General features: G+C 47.8%; 1 protein-coding gene across 2 annotated transcripts in view; it reads left to right on the plus strand.

Moving 5' to 3' along the window:
• Positions 1–19,564, plus strand: part of PRKG1 (protein kinase cGMP-dependent 1) — a 368,158-nt gene continuing 348,594 nt past the window's right edge. Inside the window, exon 1 of one of the 2 annotated variants that reach the window (XM_074544544.1) lies at positions 1–19. Coding sequence is in view for 1 of the 2 variants with exons in the window: in XM_074544546.1 (XP_074400647.1) it covers positions 2,086–2,351 (266 nt within the window). In the remaining variant the exon portion in view is untranslated. Of the gene's footprint in view, positions 20–1,754; positions 2,352–19,564 lie in introns of those variants that run through there. The other variant, XM_074544546.1, reaches the window with a different exon arrangement.

The following is a 19,564-nucleotide window of genomic DNA, read 5'->3' on the forward strand; positions in this document are numbered from 1 at the left end:
GGGACAGCTGCACTTGGAGGTGAGAGGAGAAAGAGACGCGGGAGGTGTGGGATGAAATGCTGGCGCCATCCCCGCTTGTCCCTCCAGCCCCGTCCTTCAGCAGGTGCCTCTTGGAGGGCTGAGGGGCGAGCTGGCCCCTCTCCACGGGCATCTCCATGGCAGCTATCCCGGGGAGCTGCAGCCTCCGAAGCGCGGTGCCCTGCGCTGCTGGAGGGCACGGCCCGGCATGCTCCCTCCACAGCCCCGGGAGCCGCAACGCCACTCGGGCCCCGGGCACAACACGACGTGTCTCCGTGTCACAATGGCCCCGTGGCACCGCGGGGTCCCGGTGTCACAATGTCCTTTTGTGACACGGCCTCGGGCTGTGCCGCCGTGCTGGAGGTGGCAGGACCGGGCACAGGGCGGTCTCTGCGCTCCGCTCCGGAACATTTATCCCGATGGAAGCGTGTGGGGATCCCAGCGCATCCCGTGGGGGATCTCAGGGCTGTTGGAGCATCCCCGTTCCATCCCCGAGCTCCCGGGAAGGGCCGCGCTGTCCCCAAATCTCAGCCCTGCTCTGCCGCGCCGCCCACGAGGTGGCGCTCTCTGCCCGCCAATAAAGCTCAATTATTATTAATAATTGTTAATTAGTTCCCCCTCCCCCCCCCCCCCCCCCCCAGCAAGGACTGCCTGGCCCCGTGGCCGCAGGGATGCTTCCACAGCTCCGAACCCGGAGTGAAAGGCTGGAGACAAAGACACGAGGGTGCAAAAACACCCCTCCTCCTGAAGAGACAGAGACGCTGCTAATTGATTTTTCAACCCTGAATTTAATACTCCATTATCCTCCAGCTCAGATGCTTTGCCCTCTCCTTGCTCTGCCCTAGCAGACCAGGGAGTCTGTCCCTAAAGGCGTGGCACAAGATTCTGTGGACCCTGAGGGCTTCCTGAGTGCCCTGAGTGCCCAGGACCTGGCTATGGGGGCTGGGAAAAACCCCCTCCCATCCCCAAGGGTTTTACTTTGCCTGCAGCAAGAGGCTCCTGAAATCCCTGCTTGGAAACAAGAGTGGTTTGGGAGGGAAATGTGATAGGGGAGCTGATGGTGCCCTTTGCCAGCCGGCATTAAAAATTCATGTGCATGATGGGCTCTTCCAAATAAGTCCAGCAAGGATGAGTTCCTCCCTGCCTGGACAAGCTGCCACCAGGGTGTCTGTGCCTGGGGACGGGCTCTGTTCTCTCAGGGCGTGGGGTGCGGGTTGCGATGAGGGACAAGGGGTGTTAGGAAAGCTGCGTGTCCCACAGGAGGGTGGGGCTGGGCTGGCTTGGTGACCTGGAGGGCACGGAGCAAGGAAACCTGGTGGGAAGGGGTGTGGAATCCTGAATGGGGAGGGATGCAGGTACCCGAGAGGGGTAAGGAGGGATGCTGGGTGGGATGTGCGGTGCCCCAGCCATGAGATACACGGGAAAACCTGGGCAGAGACGGATGGAGGGAGGTGTGCAAGGTGCCCAGGTACCAAAGTGGGGGGTAACCCAACAGAGGATTGCTGAGGGTAACGCAGTCTGGAACGAGGGGTGAGGAGAGAGGTGAGATGCTGAGCTCCTTGGAGAGGGCAGGATGGGATGCTGAGCTCCTGCCGGGGATGCTGAGCCGCTACCGAGGATGCTGAGCCGCTACCGGGGATGCTGAGCAGCCGCCGGGGGCCGGGCCGGGCGGGCCGGGGGGCGGCTCCACGTGGCTCATTAGCAGGAGGCAATTTAATATTTATGAAGTGTTCTTGTTTGAATCCCAAGTCTTCGGCTCCAGTTACAAGGAGCTGCGTCACCCCGCGATCACATGGTAATTGTTGCTATTTCCAGGATCCCAGCCTCGCAGAGTGGCACAAGAGCTCTTTCCCCTTTTCTTGTCCTTTTTTCCCCGCCGCCTTTTCCCTCGTTGGCGGCTGTTTTCGGGGCGGTTTCTGCTGGCCCCGGGGTCGGCTCGGCGCTGCCGGCGGGCTCGGGGCGATGCCGGGGCCGCTGCCCTGAGCCGGGCGGGCGCAGCCGCTCCGCCGCCGCTGCCCCTACCCGGGAGCCGCTCCATGAGAGCGGCACCGGCCCGGCAGCTCCAAAATGACCGAGCTGGAAGGGGACTTCACCAAGCTGCTGCTGCTCAAGGAGGAGCGCATCAAGGAGCTGGAGCGGCGCCTGGGCGAGAAGGACGAGGAGATCCAGGAGCTGCGGCGGCGGCTGCACAAATGCCAGTCCGTGCTGCCGGCGCCCAGCCCGCACATCGGGCCCCGCACCACCCGGGCGCAGGGCATCTCGGCCGAGCCGCAGACATACCGCTCCTTCCACGACCTCCGCCAGGCTTTCCGCAAGTTCACCAAGGCAGAGAGGTAGGGATGGAACCTCTTTTTCCCCGCTTCCTCCACTCGCGGTCCCGAGCGGCGTGGCCGGGACACCGCGTCCCCCCGCCGGGCATCGCCAGCACGGACCGTGCCCCGGGGCGTGGAGCGGCTCCGAGGCGCCGGGAAGGAGCCCTGCGGGGGGATCGGACAGCCCGGAGCTCCTTTCCTCCCTCCCTCGCTTCTCTCTTCCCGTCCCCGGCGCGGCTCCGCTCCCGGGGGATGCTCGGCCGGAGCGCGGGGGGGCGGCGGTGCCTCCCCGGCGCTGGGAAAAGTTTGCGGCGGGGCCGGGAAGTTGTTGGTGGCTGCTCGAGAGCCGCCAGCACCCCCGGCAGCTCCGGTCCCGGGCCAGGTGCTACCCCTCGCCCCGACCCCCCTGCCTTTCCCCACCCCATTCTCCCCCAAAACGAGCTCACGCTGCTCCAGCCGCGCTTTGCCTCCTTTTATCCCGGTGGGACTCGCTCATCCTGGAGGATTTTTCCCACATGAATGATTCCATGATTCTGTTTCCCTGTGCCGCTGTCAGGCACCCACAAAGAGGTTTTTTGGGGGGAGCATGGGGTCTGCATCACTCAATCCAGGGTCTCGGGGTTGTCCTTCCATATATGTGGAAGAACTGGGGAGCGTGGTGCTGTGCTGGCTGCTGGGGAGGTGGATGTTGTGTGTGACCACAGTGTGACTCTGCTTTGGGCAGAAGCTGTGCCTGGTGCCCCTCAAGCAAGGCACGGTCCCGTGTCCCCTGTGAGGAGTGATTTGTTTCAGCAGCGCCATTCCTGATGGGATCTGTGTGTGGGTGTGAATCCCCAGCTCTTCCCAAATGTGTCCAGACCAAACTCCAGCCCTTTCCTCCTCTCCTGTGCCCTGCTCCTTGTTACTGCTCAAAGGAGGAGCACTTGGCTTTGGGCTTTTTAAATTCAGTATTATTATTTTTAAATTCAGTATTATTATTTTTAAATTCAGTATTATTATTTTTAATTCACTATTATTCTTTTCCCTGCTTGTGGTGATTTAATAAAGCAAACTGCTGTGCCCAGGGAGGTGTGTGTGAGCTGAATGTGTCTGTTTGTCCTTCCCTGGGGCAGCACATCCCCGTGCGCCGAGGCAGAGGCCAGGTGTAGTGGATGGAGGAGAAACCACATCCAACTTTTCCTTTTGCTGTTGGATTTTTGGAGGCAATGATCATCCCAAGCCTCAGGAAGGTGACAGTGACATGTGGTGAGGGCAGGACCCAGTGTCCCCACCATGAGTAATCACTAATTTACAAGTTGTTAAACCTGCTCATGGCTCCAGTGAGGTTTAGTCCTGACCTGAGCTTTCCTGTGCTGTCCCCAGTTTGGGCTGGCAGGCCAGCTGCAGGAAAAGCTGTGTCCATGTGGTGCAGTGAAGGTCGTTTGGCCCATCCTGCACCATCCCCATCGTCCTCAGACGATGTTTCAGCGGGCAGGAAAAACTCCTGGTGGGGCCTGCGGGCAGTTCCAGGCTGGAGCTCCATCCCCTGGCATCCCCCATGCCTCAGCCTCGCTCGTGGTAGCCATGACAATGGTAACCAAGCCAGGCTGGGATTGCTTTGGCTTTTAATTCTTAATTCTTCCTTTAATTCTGCTTAATTCTTCTCCCGTCTCGTTGCTGGGAGAGCGGCGGGCGGCTCCGTGGTGTGCTGAGCACGCTGCACCCACAACCTCCCTTTTTCCTCCGTTTTTCCCCCAAATCCCACCCCACCACGGGCTGGATTGAGGTGTTTTTTTCAGTGGGCAGTGTGTGGGTCCTTGGTGTGGCTCCAGGGTGCTGTCCTGGGGTCCGGGAGCACAAGGATGTTCTGCAGAGCTGTGCCAAGAGCACGACCAGCTCTCCCTGCTCCCAATGCTGGCTGGAGGCAGGGATGGCTCTGCCTGGTGCCAGCTCCCCTCAGTGTCCCCAGGGCTTTCTCTGCCTGTGGCATCTCAGAACTGCTGACAGCACTTGGCTGATTTATTTATGGGGAGCTCATGCACCTCCAAGAGCCTCCTGTGTGTTCTCCAGCAGATCCCAGCTCTCCATCCCTCATCCCTGGGACACCTCTTTTCCAAAACCCACAGACAACTCCCACCTGCTTTTTCAGTTGAATGCCAAAAAAACCCTCTTTTTACCCTTTTTTACCAGGGATCAACCTCCAAGCACTTTTGCACCCCTGAAGATAAAGATGTAGTTATTGGCAATATAATTGGATTTGTTTGTTGTGTGTGATATACACCGACACGTGAAACTGTCAAGGAGTTGAAAGCAGCAAACTGTGGGATGACAGGAACTCAAAGAGGGATAAATCCCAGCTGAAAGTGGAGAATGGAGTTGGTTTAAATGTGCTGTGACTCTTGTAAGGCACCCCTGTAATGTGCAGCAAGGGCAGAGTTGAAAAGGCTTGCAGAGATCCAAAGAACTGGGGTGTGTAAACAGAAAGGTGGTGAAGGATGTGTTATCTTTGGAAGTGTGTTTTTATGCTGTTGTTCCTTCTGATAACATAGAAATATAAATTTTAATGGCAGGAAGCATTGCTGTGTAGCTGGCCAGGTGTATAGAGTTATTCAATCTGTAAATCAGATTTTCTTTCAAAAGAGCCACTTTCTGTGCCTCTTTTCAAAATAATTTCTCCTTGTTGTTACTTGATGTATTCCTGCCAGCAGAGATGTGAGTTGAGAGTGGAGCTGCACTTCTTGTAAATGATTCCTTAATTTATTTATGGCCAGTGAGTTTTGCTTCACTTTCACCCACAGCCAGTGAGTGTTTGGGGTCACACAAGGCCTGGGGGCTGTCTGATCCAGTACCTGCCAGGCCCTTATGGCAACACAAAGAAGGAAAAGCAGTTTGTCCCTGTTTTTCCTGGCAGGGTGGGAGCCATCCATGGATAATGCAGCAATCCAGGCACTTTGCTAAAGTGATGCCCAGTTGCTAAGCAAAAGCACTGCAGATGATCAATGATGCAAAAAAGTAAATGCTGAGGTGTGGCAAAGCCAGGGCTAAGAGCTGGATCAGCCCTGCCTGTCCCTGCACCCAGAGCAATCCACCTGAGCCCTAATCCCACTCCAGATCATCCTCCCAGGAAATTCCAGATGCTGCCTGCCTGAATTCTGAGGTGCAATGTCTAATTCCAGCTAAATCCTGCTTATTTGGGACGAGAAGTTTCCTTCAAACCAGGGCAGCATGAAATGACTTTGGGAATTCTAGAATATTTTTGGAATTGTGACTGAATCTTTGCTAAGCCCTGGCCCTGCAGGCAATTCCACGTTTTGTGTGTGGTTATATCCTCAGCTCCCCAAATCCAGCTTGGACAGGGCCATCCCTGGGTTTTTCCGTGCCTCTTTCAGTCTGACACAGTGCTGTAGGCTCAGCCTCAGCATCATTTCAGACAGATGATTTTCCCCACCCTGTTCCTGGTATTTACCCACCCTTCTTGTCTCCCTAACTTTTTCTACAACTTTTTAATGGATTTTTCCTCCTTTTAAACTTTATTTCAGGAAGCATTTGCCACAAGATGGCAGTGGGGGCTAACATTTAAGGCAAGGTATTGGGGTGTATTGTGATTTCAGCCTCCCAGTCCTGGACCAGCCCTCCTGCCTGTGGTTTTCCAGGTAAAATCAGGCATGAATCCTTGTTTCTCCTGCTTCCACCTGCCCTGAGGTGGTGGGGGATACTTTGCTGAGGGTGTGTGTTCACCCAAGGGGTTTAAACTCAGGATTAAAGGCTTTGGGTGGTATTGGGGATGGAGGATTGGAGTGGGTCCTCTTTATGCAACAGAACTTGGGATAAGCTGGTGCTTGCTGGTGGCCATGGCAGGATCAATCCTTCTCTGGGGTTTGGGTCTTGCTCAGGCCACAGCCATGCCCAGGGTAAAAACTGAGCAGCCTGTGAGGCCTCCAGTCCAAAACTCAAAACAAAAAGTCCAAAACAAAAGCAGAGATGTCTTTCACAGCCCTATAATTCTCCATCATTTCCTCCCCACCCCATAACACTTCTGTCTCACATCTGCACCACCCCTGGAGCTGCTCATTATTGGGATAAGCTGATGTTTGCTGATGGCCATGGCAGGATCAATCCTTCTCTGGGGTTTGGGTCTTGCTCAGGCCAGGACCAGCCATGCCCAGGGTAAAAACTGGGCAGCCTGGGAGGCCTCCAGTCCAAAATTCACCTTCAAAGCTGGACTGGAGCTGCCCCAGGTTGAAGCAGAGGTGTCGTGCACAGCTCTGTAATTCTCCATCACTTTCCCCCCGCCATAACACTTCTGTCTCACATCTCCACCAGCCCTGGAGCTGCTCTGCTGATGGCTCCAACCCTCTGAGCATGGCCAGGGGGATGCTCCCCCTCTTCCCCCTCCCTGGAGCCGTGTCCTTCCCCCCTCAGCCCCTTTCTGGGAAGTGAGCTCTGTTAATTTAGCCATGATCTCATCAGCTGCCAGCCGCTAAAGCGATATCGATCCTGCGCTCAGCCTGCCCGTGAAAAACAACCCAGCTGCTTCCCCACTACCTGGAACCACCCTCCCTCAGGGCCTGGCCAGCCTGGAAAAGGAGATTTTGCCTCATTTTTTTGCTGCCTGTGTGTGACCATTCAGCCCTTAAGCCGAGGAAGGACAGTTTGGGACTGTCCTCATGCAATATGTGACACCACTCAGCAGCTGTGTCTGGAACAGTTCAAACAGGGAGCTTTTGCTGGATCTGAGGCTGCTGTTTTCTCTCTGTAAGGATCAGCATTGCTTTGCAGAGCTCAGAGGAAGGATAGCAGTGATTTTGCCATTAATTACGACTCTAAAAATGCCTCTCTTCCTCATTTACCCGTCCCCAATCCGGTCCCATCCGCTCCCGATGCGCTGCAACAGCAAATTCCTTGGATGCTTCATCCCTGGGTGATCCCCACCAAAGATCAGAAGGGTTTTATTAGCTGGAATTATATTGGCAGAGGAGGAATTAACACTGTCCTCATTGCTTGGTGTGTTGGGAGAGCGTGGCTGCTGCAAGGGAGGGAAGTTTGACAGGGTTACTTAAATTTGGGGAGAGCTGGAAAATATTCCAAAGAGAGCGATAGAAATGGGAGATGGACTCTGCTTGGTCTTTATTTGGATGGAGAAACTTGTGGCTTGAAGCAGTGAAGATGGAGGGGACAAAGTGAGTTGTCACTGCAGGGAGAGGTGTGACATCAGCCCCTGGAGAAGTCCAAGGTCAGACAAGTGAGCACAGAAGGGTTTTAGAAAGGGAGAGAAGCAAATGTTTATGGTTAATCAATGGAAATAATTTCCTGTCTTTTAATTTTTAATGGGCTGAACTCACTGCTCCCCCCTTTGCCTGGGCATCGCTTCCCTTTGGTTTACAGGAGACCTGAAAATCGAGCCAGGATGGGGGGAAATTTGGCTCCCAAAAGGCATCAAATGGTGCCTTTCCACTGGGTACAGCCTGGCGTCTGTCTGTCTGTCTGTCTGTCACCAGCAGCCCTGGTCACCCAATCCACCTTTTCCATCGTATCCCTTGGTGCTTCCTCATGGGCCAGGGCAGCACAGCAAGAGCAGCTAAACTCAGCTTGCCCTTCCAAAAATAGTACAAAACAGGTATTCATTTATATACAAACATCTGAAATTTAAAAAAAAATCAGATTATTTATATATAAACATGTGAAATAATAAAAAAAAATTGATTATTTGACATGATCCCTGGTCCTGGTGAAGAAAGGAAGGGCAAGATGGCAGGATTTCTTTATTTGATTATAAAAATGATGATTTTTCTGCATGGTTTGGGGTGAAAACTTGGAATGTTTGCTGTGTGTCTCTCAGGTCTGCCCCGAGGAAGGGCACGCTGGTGCCAAGGGAATGGGGCAGTGCCCATCCCTGGCTGACGCAGGCTCTGTCCCAGCGGCGTCATCCCAAATTCCTCCTTCAGCCTATTTTTAAATGCCTCAAGTCAGGAGGTTTTTGGAGCCTCCCTTGGGGCACCAAACCACAGGCCCAGAGATTTCAGGGCAGCTGCCAGATCTCCACGTCCCCCACCTTCCCTCTGCTTCCCAATCCCTGAAAACCTGGTTCCATGTGGGCTCTAAACCTCAGCAAGGCCACCAGAAACTGCTTTTCCCTCCTGGATCTTTGGTGTGAGTGGATTTATAAAAACACAAGGAGCTGCGAGCTGGGATTGTGGTGTTTTGCTGCAGCACCTTGTGGACATCTCTTGGTTTGGAGGAGAAAAAGGCTCCCTGTGTCCCTCTTGCTGCTCATTTTTAAAAGTGGCCTGTGGATGTGGTGGTGTAAAACTGCTCACTCACTCACTCTTCATTTGGCCTCTTTTATAATTTCTGTCAGGTTTTTTAAAGCCACTTTCTTCAGAATTTTTTGTATCCTTTTCTTCAGGATTTTTGTGTCACTTTCGTCAGGATTGTTCTGTCGTTTTTGTCACAACGGTCCCCCAGGATGGAAAAGGTAATTCTCCAGCAAAAATCCCCCCGGGTGATGAAATCTTATCAGAGGAGAATGGGATAGAAAGGACTAAAATAAAACTCAGAGTGCCTCTTTCCTAACGAGAAACTTCAGGAAAAAGCCTTCCCAAGGTTTCCACTTGCAGGTCCTGGAAAATCTCTGACAGAGTTTTGGCAAGGGGCTTCCTGAAGGGCTTTCCCCTCTGCCGTGACCTCCTGAGTGGAAAAGATGAGGATTGCTTTTTTTTCAAATAGATTTTATTTATTTTTTTTTCTGTGTCCTGCTCATGGGTGTTCTCAAAGCATTTTTGTTCCATTAGTAATAAAAGCCTGTAGTCACAAATGAGGCAGAGGATGCTAAAAAAGGAGGGAGGGAGGCAGAGCTCAGCCCATGGGTGGTGGAAGGAGCTGGGAGGATCCTGGGGATCCACAAGGATAAAGGATTGAGATAATTTTAAATTTAAAATTCAGTGTTTGGGATTTAATTCATGCTGGGGGCCGAGCCTGAGCGTTGTGGGAATTGCTACAGGAGAGGGGGAAAAGCTCTCCAGTAATGGGATCAAATCTCTTCTGTTTGACTCAAAGGAGAACAAACAGATTTGGCAGTGATTTTCTTGTTGATTCCTGGTTTTGAGACATTTTAAGGTGTAAAATGGGGTGAAAACATCCATCTCATAGCACTAAATTAATGATAGGCCAGTGGGGTGGTGGAAACTCAAACAGCAGCTACAGGGGGAGAAAACAAAGAATTATTTAATATAAAATACCCAGAAGGAAACTGTGCAGGTGGGGAAAAGGTTCAGGAGAAATAAATTAATATTTGGGGTTTCTGGCACAAAGTTTGCACTAAAGGAGGCTGTGGTTGATTGATTGGTTGACTGATTGATTGATTGCAGCAGAATGAGAATTCTGAGTTGTTTTCATTTGCATTTTACTCTTTCTTGGGAGTTTCTGTAAAATCCTCCCAGATAAAAATCACCACCAGGATTTTAGGTGACCAATTAGTATAAAAATTCTGCTTAAAAAAAAAAATAATCTATTGAGCTGTTTATAGTAACAAAAAAAAAAATCTGGAAATTCCACTTTCCATTTATGTATCTGCACTGTATTGCCAATATTTAAGTTTTTTTAAACTTTAAAAAACTTTTTTAAACTCTTTAATCCCTCAATTTCTGAGGAGCTGTGCTCTGTATTATTTTTCCTGTGGTGTGTGGGAGTGGGAAGGAAAACTGGGAACAATTCCTTGAGACTCCAAAGAACTGCACCCAAATCCTCTGAGGGGCTCAACACAGAAATTTTGGTGCTTGCAATTATTATTTAAGCCAAAATTCAACTTTTAAAGCTTGGAATTGGTGGGAATAGCAGGAAGCAGTCCCTTAAAAATGCATCCCAAAGGTTTGTAAGGGATCTCAGAAGTGATTGTGGAGCAGGGAAGACACCTGGGGAGTTGCTGCACTTCCTAAAAATGGGTCTTAAAAAAAATAAATCAGGAAGCTGGAAGGAATAATACATCCAGTGTCCCCTCTTTCCAGTCTATGGTGGGTTTTTTTGACATTCAGAAGAAAATAAATCCATGCTTGTAGAAATACAGAAAGGTTCTGAAGGTTTGGAAAGGCAGAGTGGAGAAAATCTGGGAAGGAGCACTCTGGGAAGGTGGAAAAAACACCAGGAAGTTGCTTTATCTGGGAAAATCTATATAAAATATAAATTTTTATATTTGTTTAAATACCAGGGCTGTATCTCAAAGGTGGTTCTGCTTCCCATCTGCAAGCCCACCCAAACCAGTCAGGCATTCTGCTTTTTCTGCATTTGATATTTACCCTTTTCACAAAGCCTTGGGGGCATTTCTGAGGCCATTTCAGCCTGCATGGAGGCAGGAAAATAATCCCCAAATCAGCTCTTAGAGGGAAAACTTTCATGGAATGGCACTGGGAGTGTATTTTATCAATAGACAGCAGCCCCCTCCTTGGCTACTTTATTTCTGTCTGCTCTGTGGTTCAGGAAAGGACTGTTCAATATTAAAAAAAAATAAAATACTAAAATGAAAGCAGCATGAAAAGTGGTGGTTGTGGGGTTTTTTGGTGTTTTTTTTTTTTTTTCCTCCCCCCATTGATTTTCATGCTGCTTTATGAAATGTGTGTCAAGTACAGGGTGAAATCTCTGCCTTGCCTTTCATCCCAGAGTGCAGGGCTGGGCTTTCCCTGCCAGGAGCACATTTCTAACTTTGATCTGCAGCTTTATTATCCCATGTCCCACCCAGGGAAAAGGCTGCGATGCCTTTTGGGAAGCACTCACCAGAGCAGCTGGTCTCCCCTGCAGAAACCCTGACATTTCAAACCTCCTTCCCCACATTCCTCAGCACTGCTGGGGCACAGAGACTTGAAGCTGGATTGAAATTTTTCCCTCCCTCTAAAATAATCACCTTAAAAGAGAAGAATTTCAAAGTGTTTTATCTTTTGATAGGAGAATGCTCGTGGCAACTTCAACCAGAAACAACTTCTGTGGGAAGATGCTGCAAAAATCTGGGTTGAGCTGGTGTGGGCATTATGAATATTACATTTTTTACTCCATTATTCCCTATGTTTGGAGGCAGAAAAGAAAAAAAGGAAGTGGAAATGGTGCTGTGGATCAACTGAAGGCTGGTTTTAGGGAAATTTTGGGGTCTGACTAAACTTTCCTGAGTCTGTGCAGTCAAATCCATCCTAAAGTTGCAGAGACCATTTGATTTTGGGACAGTTGTGCCTCACACTCCCAGTTTTTGGCTGGGTTGACCCCTAAATTATAATTTCTACTCTATAAGTAAAAGCAGGTACAGCTGATTCCCTTCTTTTATGTTGGGCTGTTGATTTCTGTTTTGGGGAGCCTTCTCCTCTTCTTCTTTCTCCTTGTTTCTCCTTCTCCTTTGTTTTGCTGCCAAAATGTTCAACTTTCTGTGCTTAAAGGCACAGAAACACAAGAGAACACCACAACTGACCTAAAGCTGTAGAGAAGGCTTCCAAAAATTAACTAATAGCACTAAGATTACAAGTATGTAGTTAGTTAGAAGTGTGTAATATCACAAAGTAGAAAACTTAGAGTTTAAGTTTTAGAATAGAAAAATAAATATGAAGCAAGATGGAAATTTTAAGACAAAGATGAGTTATTCTTCTTTACCACCTTCTTCAAAAGTTTGAGGGATGTTTTGTTGTTAGACAGAAAAGTCTGCATTGCAAGCTTCAAAAGATCAGTGATTAGGTTAAAAAAGAAAATGATGTGTGTCATTTCTTAATTAGATAGTTTAATCTTAAAAAAACTTACAACGAGAGCTAGTTAGCCATTTTGTGCCTAATGAAAGATTGCCAAACTCATAAAGCTGTTTCACTAATAAAAAAAAAATAAACACCTAAATCCAAACATAAACAACCATTCAAGCGCCTTCAATCCCAAACTCAAAAATTGACAATCCAGCCCTGTTTGCAGAAGCTCCCTTGCCCTGTTTGGAGGTTTTGTTTGCAGGGTGCGTTTCTGTCATTGATGAATTCCCCCGTTCCCATCCGGAGCGCAGGGGAGGGAGATTCCCTGCGCTAATTGCTCTGCTTTCAGTATCGCTTCCACATTTCCAGCCTGCCTCTGGCTCAGCCTCCCGGCCCAGCTGCTCCTCCTGTCCCGGCTCTCCGCTGTCCTTCCCACGCTTCTCCCAAGCGCTTTTCCCTCACTTTTAACCCTTCCCGTGCCAGGATAAAATCCCCCGGAGCTGCAGATGCTCCCAACGAGCTCGGGTTCGTGACTCAGCCTCTTCACACCAGATTTTTAATTTATTAATGGCATTGCACGGCTGCAAATGCTTTTTTTCAGCTCAGTTTGGAGGTGATTTAATAAAACTTGGTAAACACATCCCAATGTTTTCCATAAGACCCTATGGATTGGCATTGTTGTCTGCTTTAATTTTTCCAGCAATTAAATGGAGGCTTGAACATCCCAAAGGATGTGCAGGGTTTGATGTCAGGCTGCCACAATTACCTGTGGGGTTTCATTTACCTGCTAAAATCCTGGTGGAGTGATTGCTGTCCTCTGGTTTTCCAAAATGTATTTTTTTTATTCCAGAGCTTAGTGACTCTCTGGCCCACCTTTTATTGAAAATTAAAACCCCCAGTGTATAAAGACCTGAAGCACTCTATTTTCCAGTATTTTGCCTGTCCATATTCATGTCCTGCTCTAGGTTTTATCTGTTCAGGTGCTGACCCATAAGATCAATTTCTAGCCAGGGACATGCCCAATATTTTCCTTCCTAAGGCAACTGTGACCATGAGTTTACTGCCCCATCAAGTGACTCTTCCTGCCCCCTTCAACTAATGGGAATGTAGTGGGATTTGGGCAATTTTAGTGTGATTTTGATGGGCTGGGGCTTTTTCTTTCCAGCCCTTGCTGCCTTGGCCAAGCTGTGCATTTAATTATACAAACTTCTTCCATTTTATTTTATTTTATTAAAAAATTTAAATTTTTATTTTATATTTTATTTTAAAATATAATATGATATATTATATTACATTATATTATATTATATTACATTATATTATATTACATTATATTTTTCAAAATATAATATTAATTATATTAATATAATTAATATTAATTATATTAATATTATATTTGAAATAATATATATTGATTATATATTAAGTCTGAGCTGCCTGGTCCTGGGTACAGGGGTGGTTTTTGGCCTGGAGAACACCAGGATTGCCCCAAGTCTCTTGCTGAGGACATGAGGTTGTTCTTCGGAGGTTTCCTCTGCCCTTTTCTCTCTGCTGGTCCCATCCCAAGCACTTCTCTCCCCAGTCCACATCCTAAGGGGCAGATTTAAGGAGCAGGATTTGAGGGAAAAGCTGAGATGCTGTTTGAGGCTGTTTCTGCTCACAGCAAAAGCTGCTTGAGCCTGATACTCCCCTAATGAAACCATGGAGGGGATGATTCCCCAGTGTGGGAGAAGCATTTTCCACTGACATTATCTCAGTTTGGCCTTCAGACCCGACGGGAGGATAATGGGATAATTACAGCCCAGTTTGATGTGCTCAGGCATCGCTTTCATCACAGACAAATGTTCCTGGAGAAAGGAAATGTCATCCCATTACTGGCTGATCTTTAAAACCTCCAGGTCCTCGCTCAGTTTTGCCTTCCAAAATCCTCTTTTCACTCATACACATCCCCAGCCTTAGTAGTAGGTAGTGGCTTTAGTTATCAGGCTGATAAAGCAGTCCTGGACACTCCAAGAAATGAGAATTTATTGGTCTCCTGTGCTCATCAGTTGTTGTGGTGTTGTTGTTTGGGTCCCCAGGATGAGGTGAGAGATGAGAATTGACTCCAAGTTCTCAGAAGGCTGATTTTTTTTTATGATATTATATTAAAAGAAAATTATATACTAAAACTATATTAAAGAAAGAGAAAGGATCCAGACAGAAGGCTAGAAAAGAATGAATAATGTGACTGACCAGAGTCTGACACAGCTGGGCTGGGATTGGTCATTAATTAAAAACAATTCACATGGAACCAATCAAACATTCACCTGTTGGTAAGCAACCTCCAGATCACATTCCAAGCAATCAGATAATTATTGTTTACATTTATTTTCTGAGGCTTCTCAGCTTCTCAGGAGAAAAATCCTGCTGAAGGGATTTTTCAGAAAATATCACGGTGACAGTCTCCAACCAATAAAAATGTCCAGCAGGTTAAACACAGATTTGTCTTTTTAAGTGGGCTTCTCATTCAGGAGCACTGCAGGGAAAATCAGGCTGGAAATGAGGAGTGGTGCAAGTTTTTTGGGACTTGGAGCTTTGGCATCTCCCCAGTGAGATCAAGCCCTGTGTGGAATTTTATTGCTCTCCACAACCCTCCTGATGGGAGGGGCTCCCAGGGGGTTCAGGTTCTCCTCCTGAGGAACAGGGACAGGAGGAGGAAATGGCCTCAAGTTGCTCCAGAGGGGATTTTGATGGGATATCAGGGAAAGTTCCTTCACCAAAAGGGCGCTCAGGCCTTGGAAGGGCCCAGGGAAGTGGTGCAGTCACAGCCCTGGGAGCGTGTCCTGGTGGCCAGGAAGGCCAAGGGCTCCTGGCCTGGATCAGGAATGGTGTGGCCAGCAGGAGCAGGGAGGTCATTGTGCCCCTGTACCTGGCCCTGGTGAGGCCACACCTGCAGTGCTGTGTCCAGCTCTGGCCCCTCAGCTTGGGAAGGACGTTGAGACGCTGGAGCGCGTCCAGAGGGGGAACAAGGCTGGAGAGGGGCTGGGAACACAAACCCTGTGAGGAACCCCTGAGGGAGCTGGGGGTGCTCAGCCTGGAGAAAAGGAGACTCAGGGGTGCCTTCATCACTCTGTACAGCTCCTGAAAGGTGGCTCTGCTCAGGTGGGGTTGGGCTCTTTCTCAGAACAAAAGCACACAGCCTTAACCTGCACCAAGGGAAATATAAGTTGGATATTAGGAGGAAATTTTTTACAGAAAGGGTGATCAACTTCTGCAATGGTCTGCCTGGGGAGGTGGTGGAGTCACCATCCCTGGATGTGTTTAAAACCAGCCTGGATGTGGCACTGGGTGCCAGGGTTTAGCTGAGGTGTTGGGGCTGGATTGGACTCGATGATCTTGGAGGTCTCCTCCAACCCAACCCAGAGATTCTGTGATTCTGTGAGTGTTCCAAAACTGTGGATGTGGCACTTGGGGACATGGATTAGAGGTGGCCTTGGCAGTGCTGGGGAATGGTTGGACTCAGTCTCAGAGGGGTTTTCCAGCCTTTAGGATTCTCTGTGGAGCATGAACCAACCAGCCCTGAAAATCCTGGCCTGATGGTAAAAGAACTGTCAAACCTGGGCTATTTCTCCTGCTTTTTTTTGCAATGTCAACCTCTGCCTAATTTTTCAGTTCAAAAGAGTTGGTGATGCAAGAAAAGAAAGGGTTTGGTACCATGTGGGAGAACCAAGGCTGGGTTGGGTCTGGTCAGAGCATTAATGGAAATTCAGAGTAAGGCTGAGATGGATTTTACGCCACTTCCCTCCTGGCCATGGCTCTGGGAGGGAAAGAGATCTGGGAGAAAAGTGCAGCTTTAACACTTGGATTATTTCAGTTTTATCTTGCACGTGGCTGGAAATTCTTGATGCTTAAGGCAGCGACAGAGCCATGTTTTGGGGTAAAACCCTGACAAAATGCAGGGACTGTGGGAAATAGATTTATAGAAAACTCTTAAAGTTTGATAGAAGGTTCACATAGTGTGTATTTGCATATAAATTTTGAGATAACAAATACTGACTTAGAAATGTTGTAGCATAAGATAGATATTGTTAAGAGAGAAATAAGAAATAAGTTTTAAAGGATGGTTTTGTAAAAAAGTGTAGATATTTTAGAGAAATAGAACTATGAAAAATGTATTGTAGTAAGAACCCCAAGGAGTAATTTTAGATGATTAGTTTTAAAGTATTTGCAATGTAGTGTGGCAAAAATAATAAGCTAAAAAATGCTTAGAGCGTATTGTAATTAGAAAATTGTTGACTTCTGATTGTGATGGTGTGAATATAACATTTGTATTGTCTCACCCTTCTGAAACTGGAATAAAAGCTTTTAAAACCCCTCTCAGTTGTCCCATCTCTGACTCAGGAAAAAGCATAGTTGAGCAGGGGGACAACCCTCAGTGGTTCAAAAAAGCTCCCAAACACCGATGCCAGGGAATAGAGGGAGGGAAAGGCTGCAGAGCCCCCTGGCTTTCCTGGGAATGAAGAAACGCTTTCAGCTCTGCCTCCCCACGCCGTGCCCTGGTGAAGGGCCCACAGAGCAGAGACGTCTCTGCAGAGGGATGGAATGAGGGCTGTGCTGCCCTGTGGGAAACCACAGCGCCCTGCAGGAGCTGCCCCGCCTGGGGGAGGCTCAAAGGCTGCCCTGTTCCCACTCCGGGGTTTTTAGCAGGAGGGGTTCCTGGGGCGAGGCTGCCAAACCCCCAAAGCCAGTGGGAAGGTGGGGAGAGGCCTCTCCTGTGTTGGCTGTGGAAATATTTTGGCACAGCTCTTTGGGGCTGGAGGGAACGGGGAGAGGGGGAGGATTTGGGCATAAACACACGTGGGGAGGAAAAATCTGGGTGGTTTGGGGGTTTTAGAGCATAAATCTGCTCAGCTGGGGTGGTGATGGGCACTGGAGGTGGCACTGCTGAGCTGCAGCTGCAGGTGGAGAGGTGGGTGAGCCTTTCCCAGGGGTTTTGTGCACCTGGATATTTGTCCTTGTTCACAATAGCTGCCTCATTTTTCATATGGATTCACCCATCTTCCAGTTCTTGTCAAGCCTTTTGCTGCTCCTCCTAAAATCCCACTTAATGCTGAGCATTTTATCAATTATAGCATTGATATAATGTAAAATAAGATTTTTATTCTGTTTTTTTTCCCATAAACCCCCCCTGCCCTTGACAGATACCACCTCCCAGGTATTTGTTTACCTCTTTTCTGTTCTCCTTTCCAGCACATTCCACCAAGGAACCAAAAGGAAAAGGTGACTTTTTTTCCCCTCCCCAGATTCCTTTGGTGCCAGTGGCATCCCTGATAAATAAAGTGTTGGATGTGGGGAGATTTAAAACATGATTTTTTTTGGTGGCTAAATGCCACCCCATCCCATTTTCACTGCTGTGATACCCAAAATCTGAGTTCGCGTTCAAAAGCTTTTCTGGTGAAAAGAAATAAAGAATTTCGTTACAAGCAGAGAATATTCCCTTTCCCCCGTGTTCTTGGGTTGATAATAAACATTATTTTGCACTGTGAAGATCTGGAAGAACCCAGAATCTGAAGAATCCATTGCTGGAATTGGGTTGATGAGAGGGGAGTTTAAGGAAAGCCTGGGCAGGGCTTGGCTTTGCCTGCCAGGTCCAATCCTGGCACTGCCTGCTTTCTAAAGAGCTCCAGGCCATAAATAATTAATACCTCCTGAATTATTCAGCCTGGGTGTGCAGCAGATGAATGCAGGGAGCTGACCAGGCTGGGAATGAGTAATTATGTTAATTAACCCGTGCAGCTCACTGGAGGTGCAATTAAGTTCATCCTTTGGGCTGCTGTGATTTTTCCAGGCACAGGAATGAGATGAAATGAAACAAACTAAAGCTGCAGTTCCAAGAGATGGGTTAAACCATGTGGTTTCAGTGATCAGCAGATGAGCTGTGCTCTAATTCAGGTGGATTTATGTTCCAGCAGCCCTCTGTTCCTTCAGGGGGAGAAACAGGTACATTTTTTAAAGCTTTAATCACTGCTCTCCGCAAGAACTTGAAGATGTTTCTGCAGATTCAGTAGTGTGATGTGCCAGTCTCTTCTTTTATTCCATGTGTGTTGCTGAAGAGAAAGAAAAATTAAAGAAAAAATAATATTTAAAACCCATTAGCATCATGAAATGAGTCCTAATAATGTTCTGCAAAAGGAAAGCTTAATTTTGCCAACACATCGCTTGCCATTCAGTGGCCAGCAAAACCTGAGTTTATGTTAAAAGGCTTTTTTGGTGAAAAGAAAAAAATAATTTAGTTACAAGCAGAGAATATTCCCATTTCCCCCCTGCTCTAGGGTTGATGATAAACATTATTTAGGGTTGCACTGTGAAGAATTGGAATAACCCAGCTGGAATTGGGCTCATGAGAGGGAAGTTTAAAGAATGTCTGAGATTTTTCCCAAGCTGACAGGGAAAGGGTTTGCTCTGAGCTTTTCCTCTTATCAAGGAATTACCCAGGTGAGGGGAATTCTCCACTGAAGAGCTCCAAACCTGCTCCAGCTGTGGGGGATTTGGTGAAACCTTTAAATAGGAGAAGTGAGGGGGTAAAATCCATAGTTTTACCTTCTTTTAGAAAAGCAGAGGTAGCTCATCCATGGGCTGGATTTTGGATTTATTTTGGATTTGGGGTTCCCACTTCCAATTTCACCTCCTGGTAGGGACTTTATACTACTAAAGAATTGGGTACTGGGTGGTTTCACCTGATTGATTTATTGGATTGAATACTGGATTTGAGGATTGATTTATTTTCCCGAATCACTTAATCTGCTTGGGTTTGATTTGACTTTTACAAACTTTATTTACCCCCCATCCTGATTTTCTCCTACAAAAATATAGAGAAGCCTATAGAAAAGCATATTTAGAAAAATATAGAAAACCATATTTACTTAAATTCCCCATCCTACTGAGGCTCCTGGATTGATTTTCTCCCCTAATTTACCCCTCCATGCTCAGCATTTGCTGCTCTGCTGCCCAATCAATACTGATTCTGCTTGGAAATTGCACTCATGGTTTTTAAAATCAGTTTTTGCTTGCAAAACTTGATTTTATCAGTGGATCTGAGCAGTTTGGGAAGTCAGGGTTTGTTGTGAGGTTTTGGGGAGGTGATGGATTAGCTGCAATTGCGGTGAAATATTTGTGGTATTAGCGTGAGCTATTTAAATTTAATTGACTTTTCTGGGAGCTTACAAGGGAATATAAATGGAGAGCAAAAAGAGCCAGACTTCTGAAAATGGAATAACTTAAAAGTCAAAGAAGTGAGACAAAAATGTGGCATGCACAGAGGAAATAAACCCCTTCCATTTTTCAGATTGATCATTAATACTAAACAATAGGGATGTTTTGGGTCTGTGTGTCCTGAATTTTGTGTGCACACTCAGGGTGGTTGGGAGTTGAGCCAGGAATGGATGCAAATCAATGCTTTAATGTCCATTACTGCATCAAATCATTGATTCCAGCTCACACCAGATCAATCTTTTGCCTCTCTTTAAGGGGGAACCAAGAGATTATATTATTTAAATCTGGTATTATTTCCCA

This window comes from Zonotrichia albicollis, chromosome 7, assembly GCF_047830755.1.
Source record: "Zonotrichia albicollis isolate bZonAlb1 chromosome 7, bZonAlb1.hap1, whole genome shotgun sequence".
In the NCBI taxonomy this organism is placed as follows: Eukaryota; Metazoa; Chordata; class Aves; order Passeriformes; family Passerellidae; genus Zonotrichia; species Zonotrichia albicollis.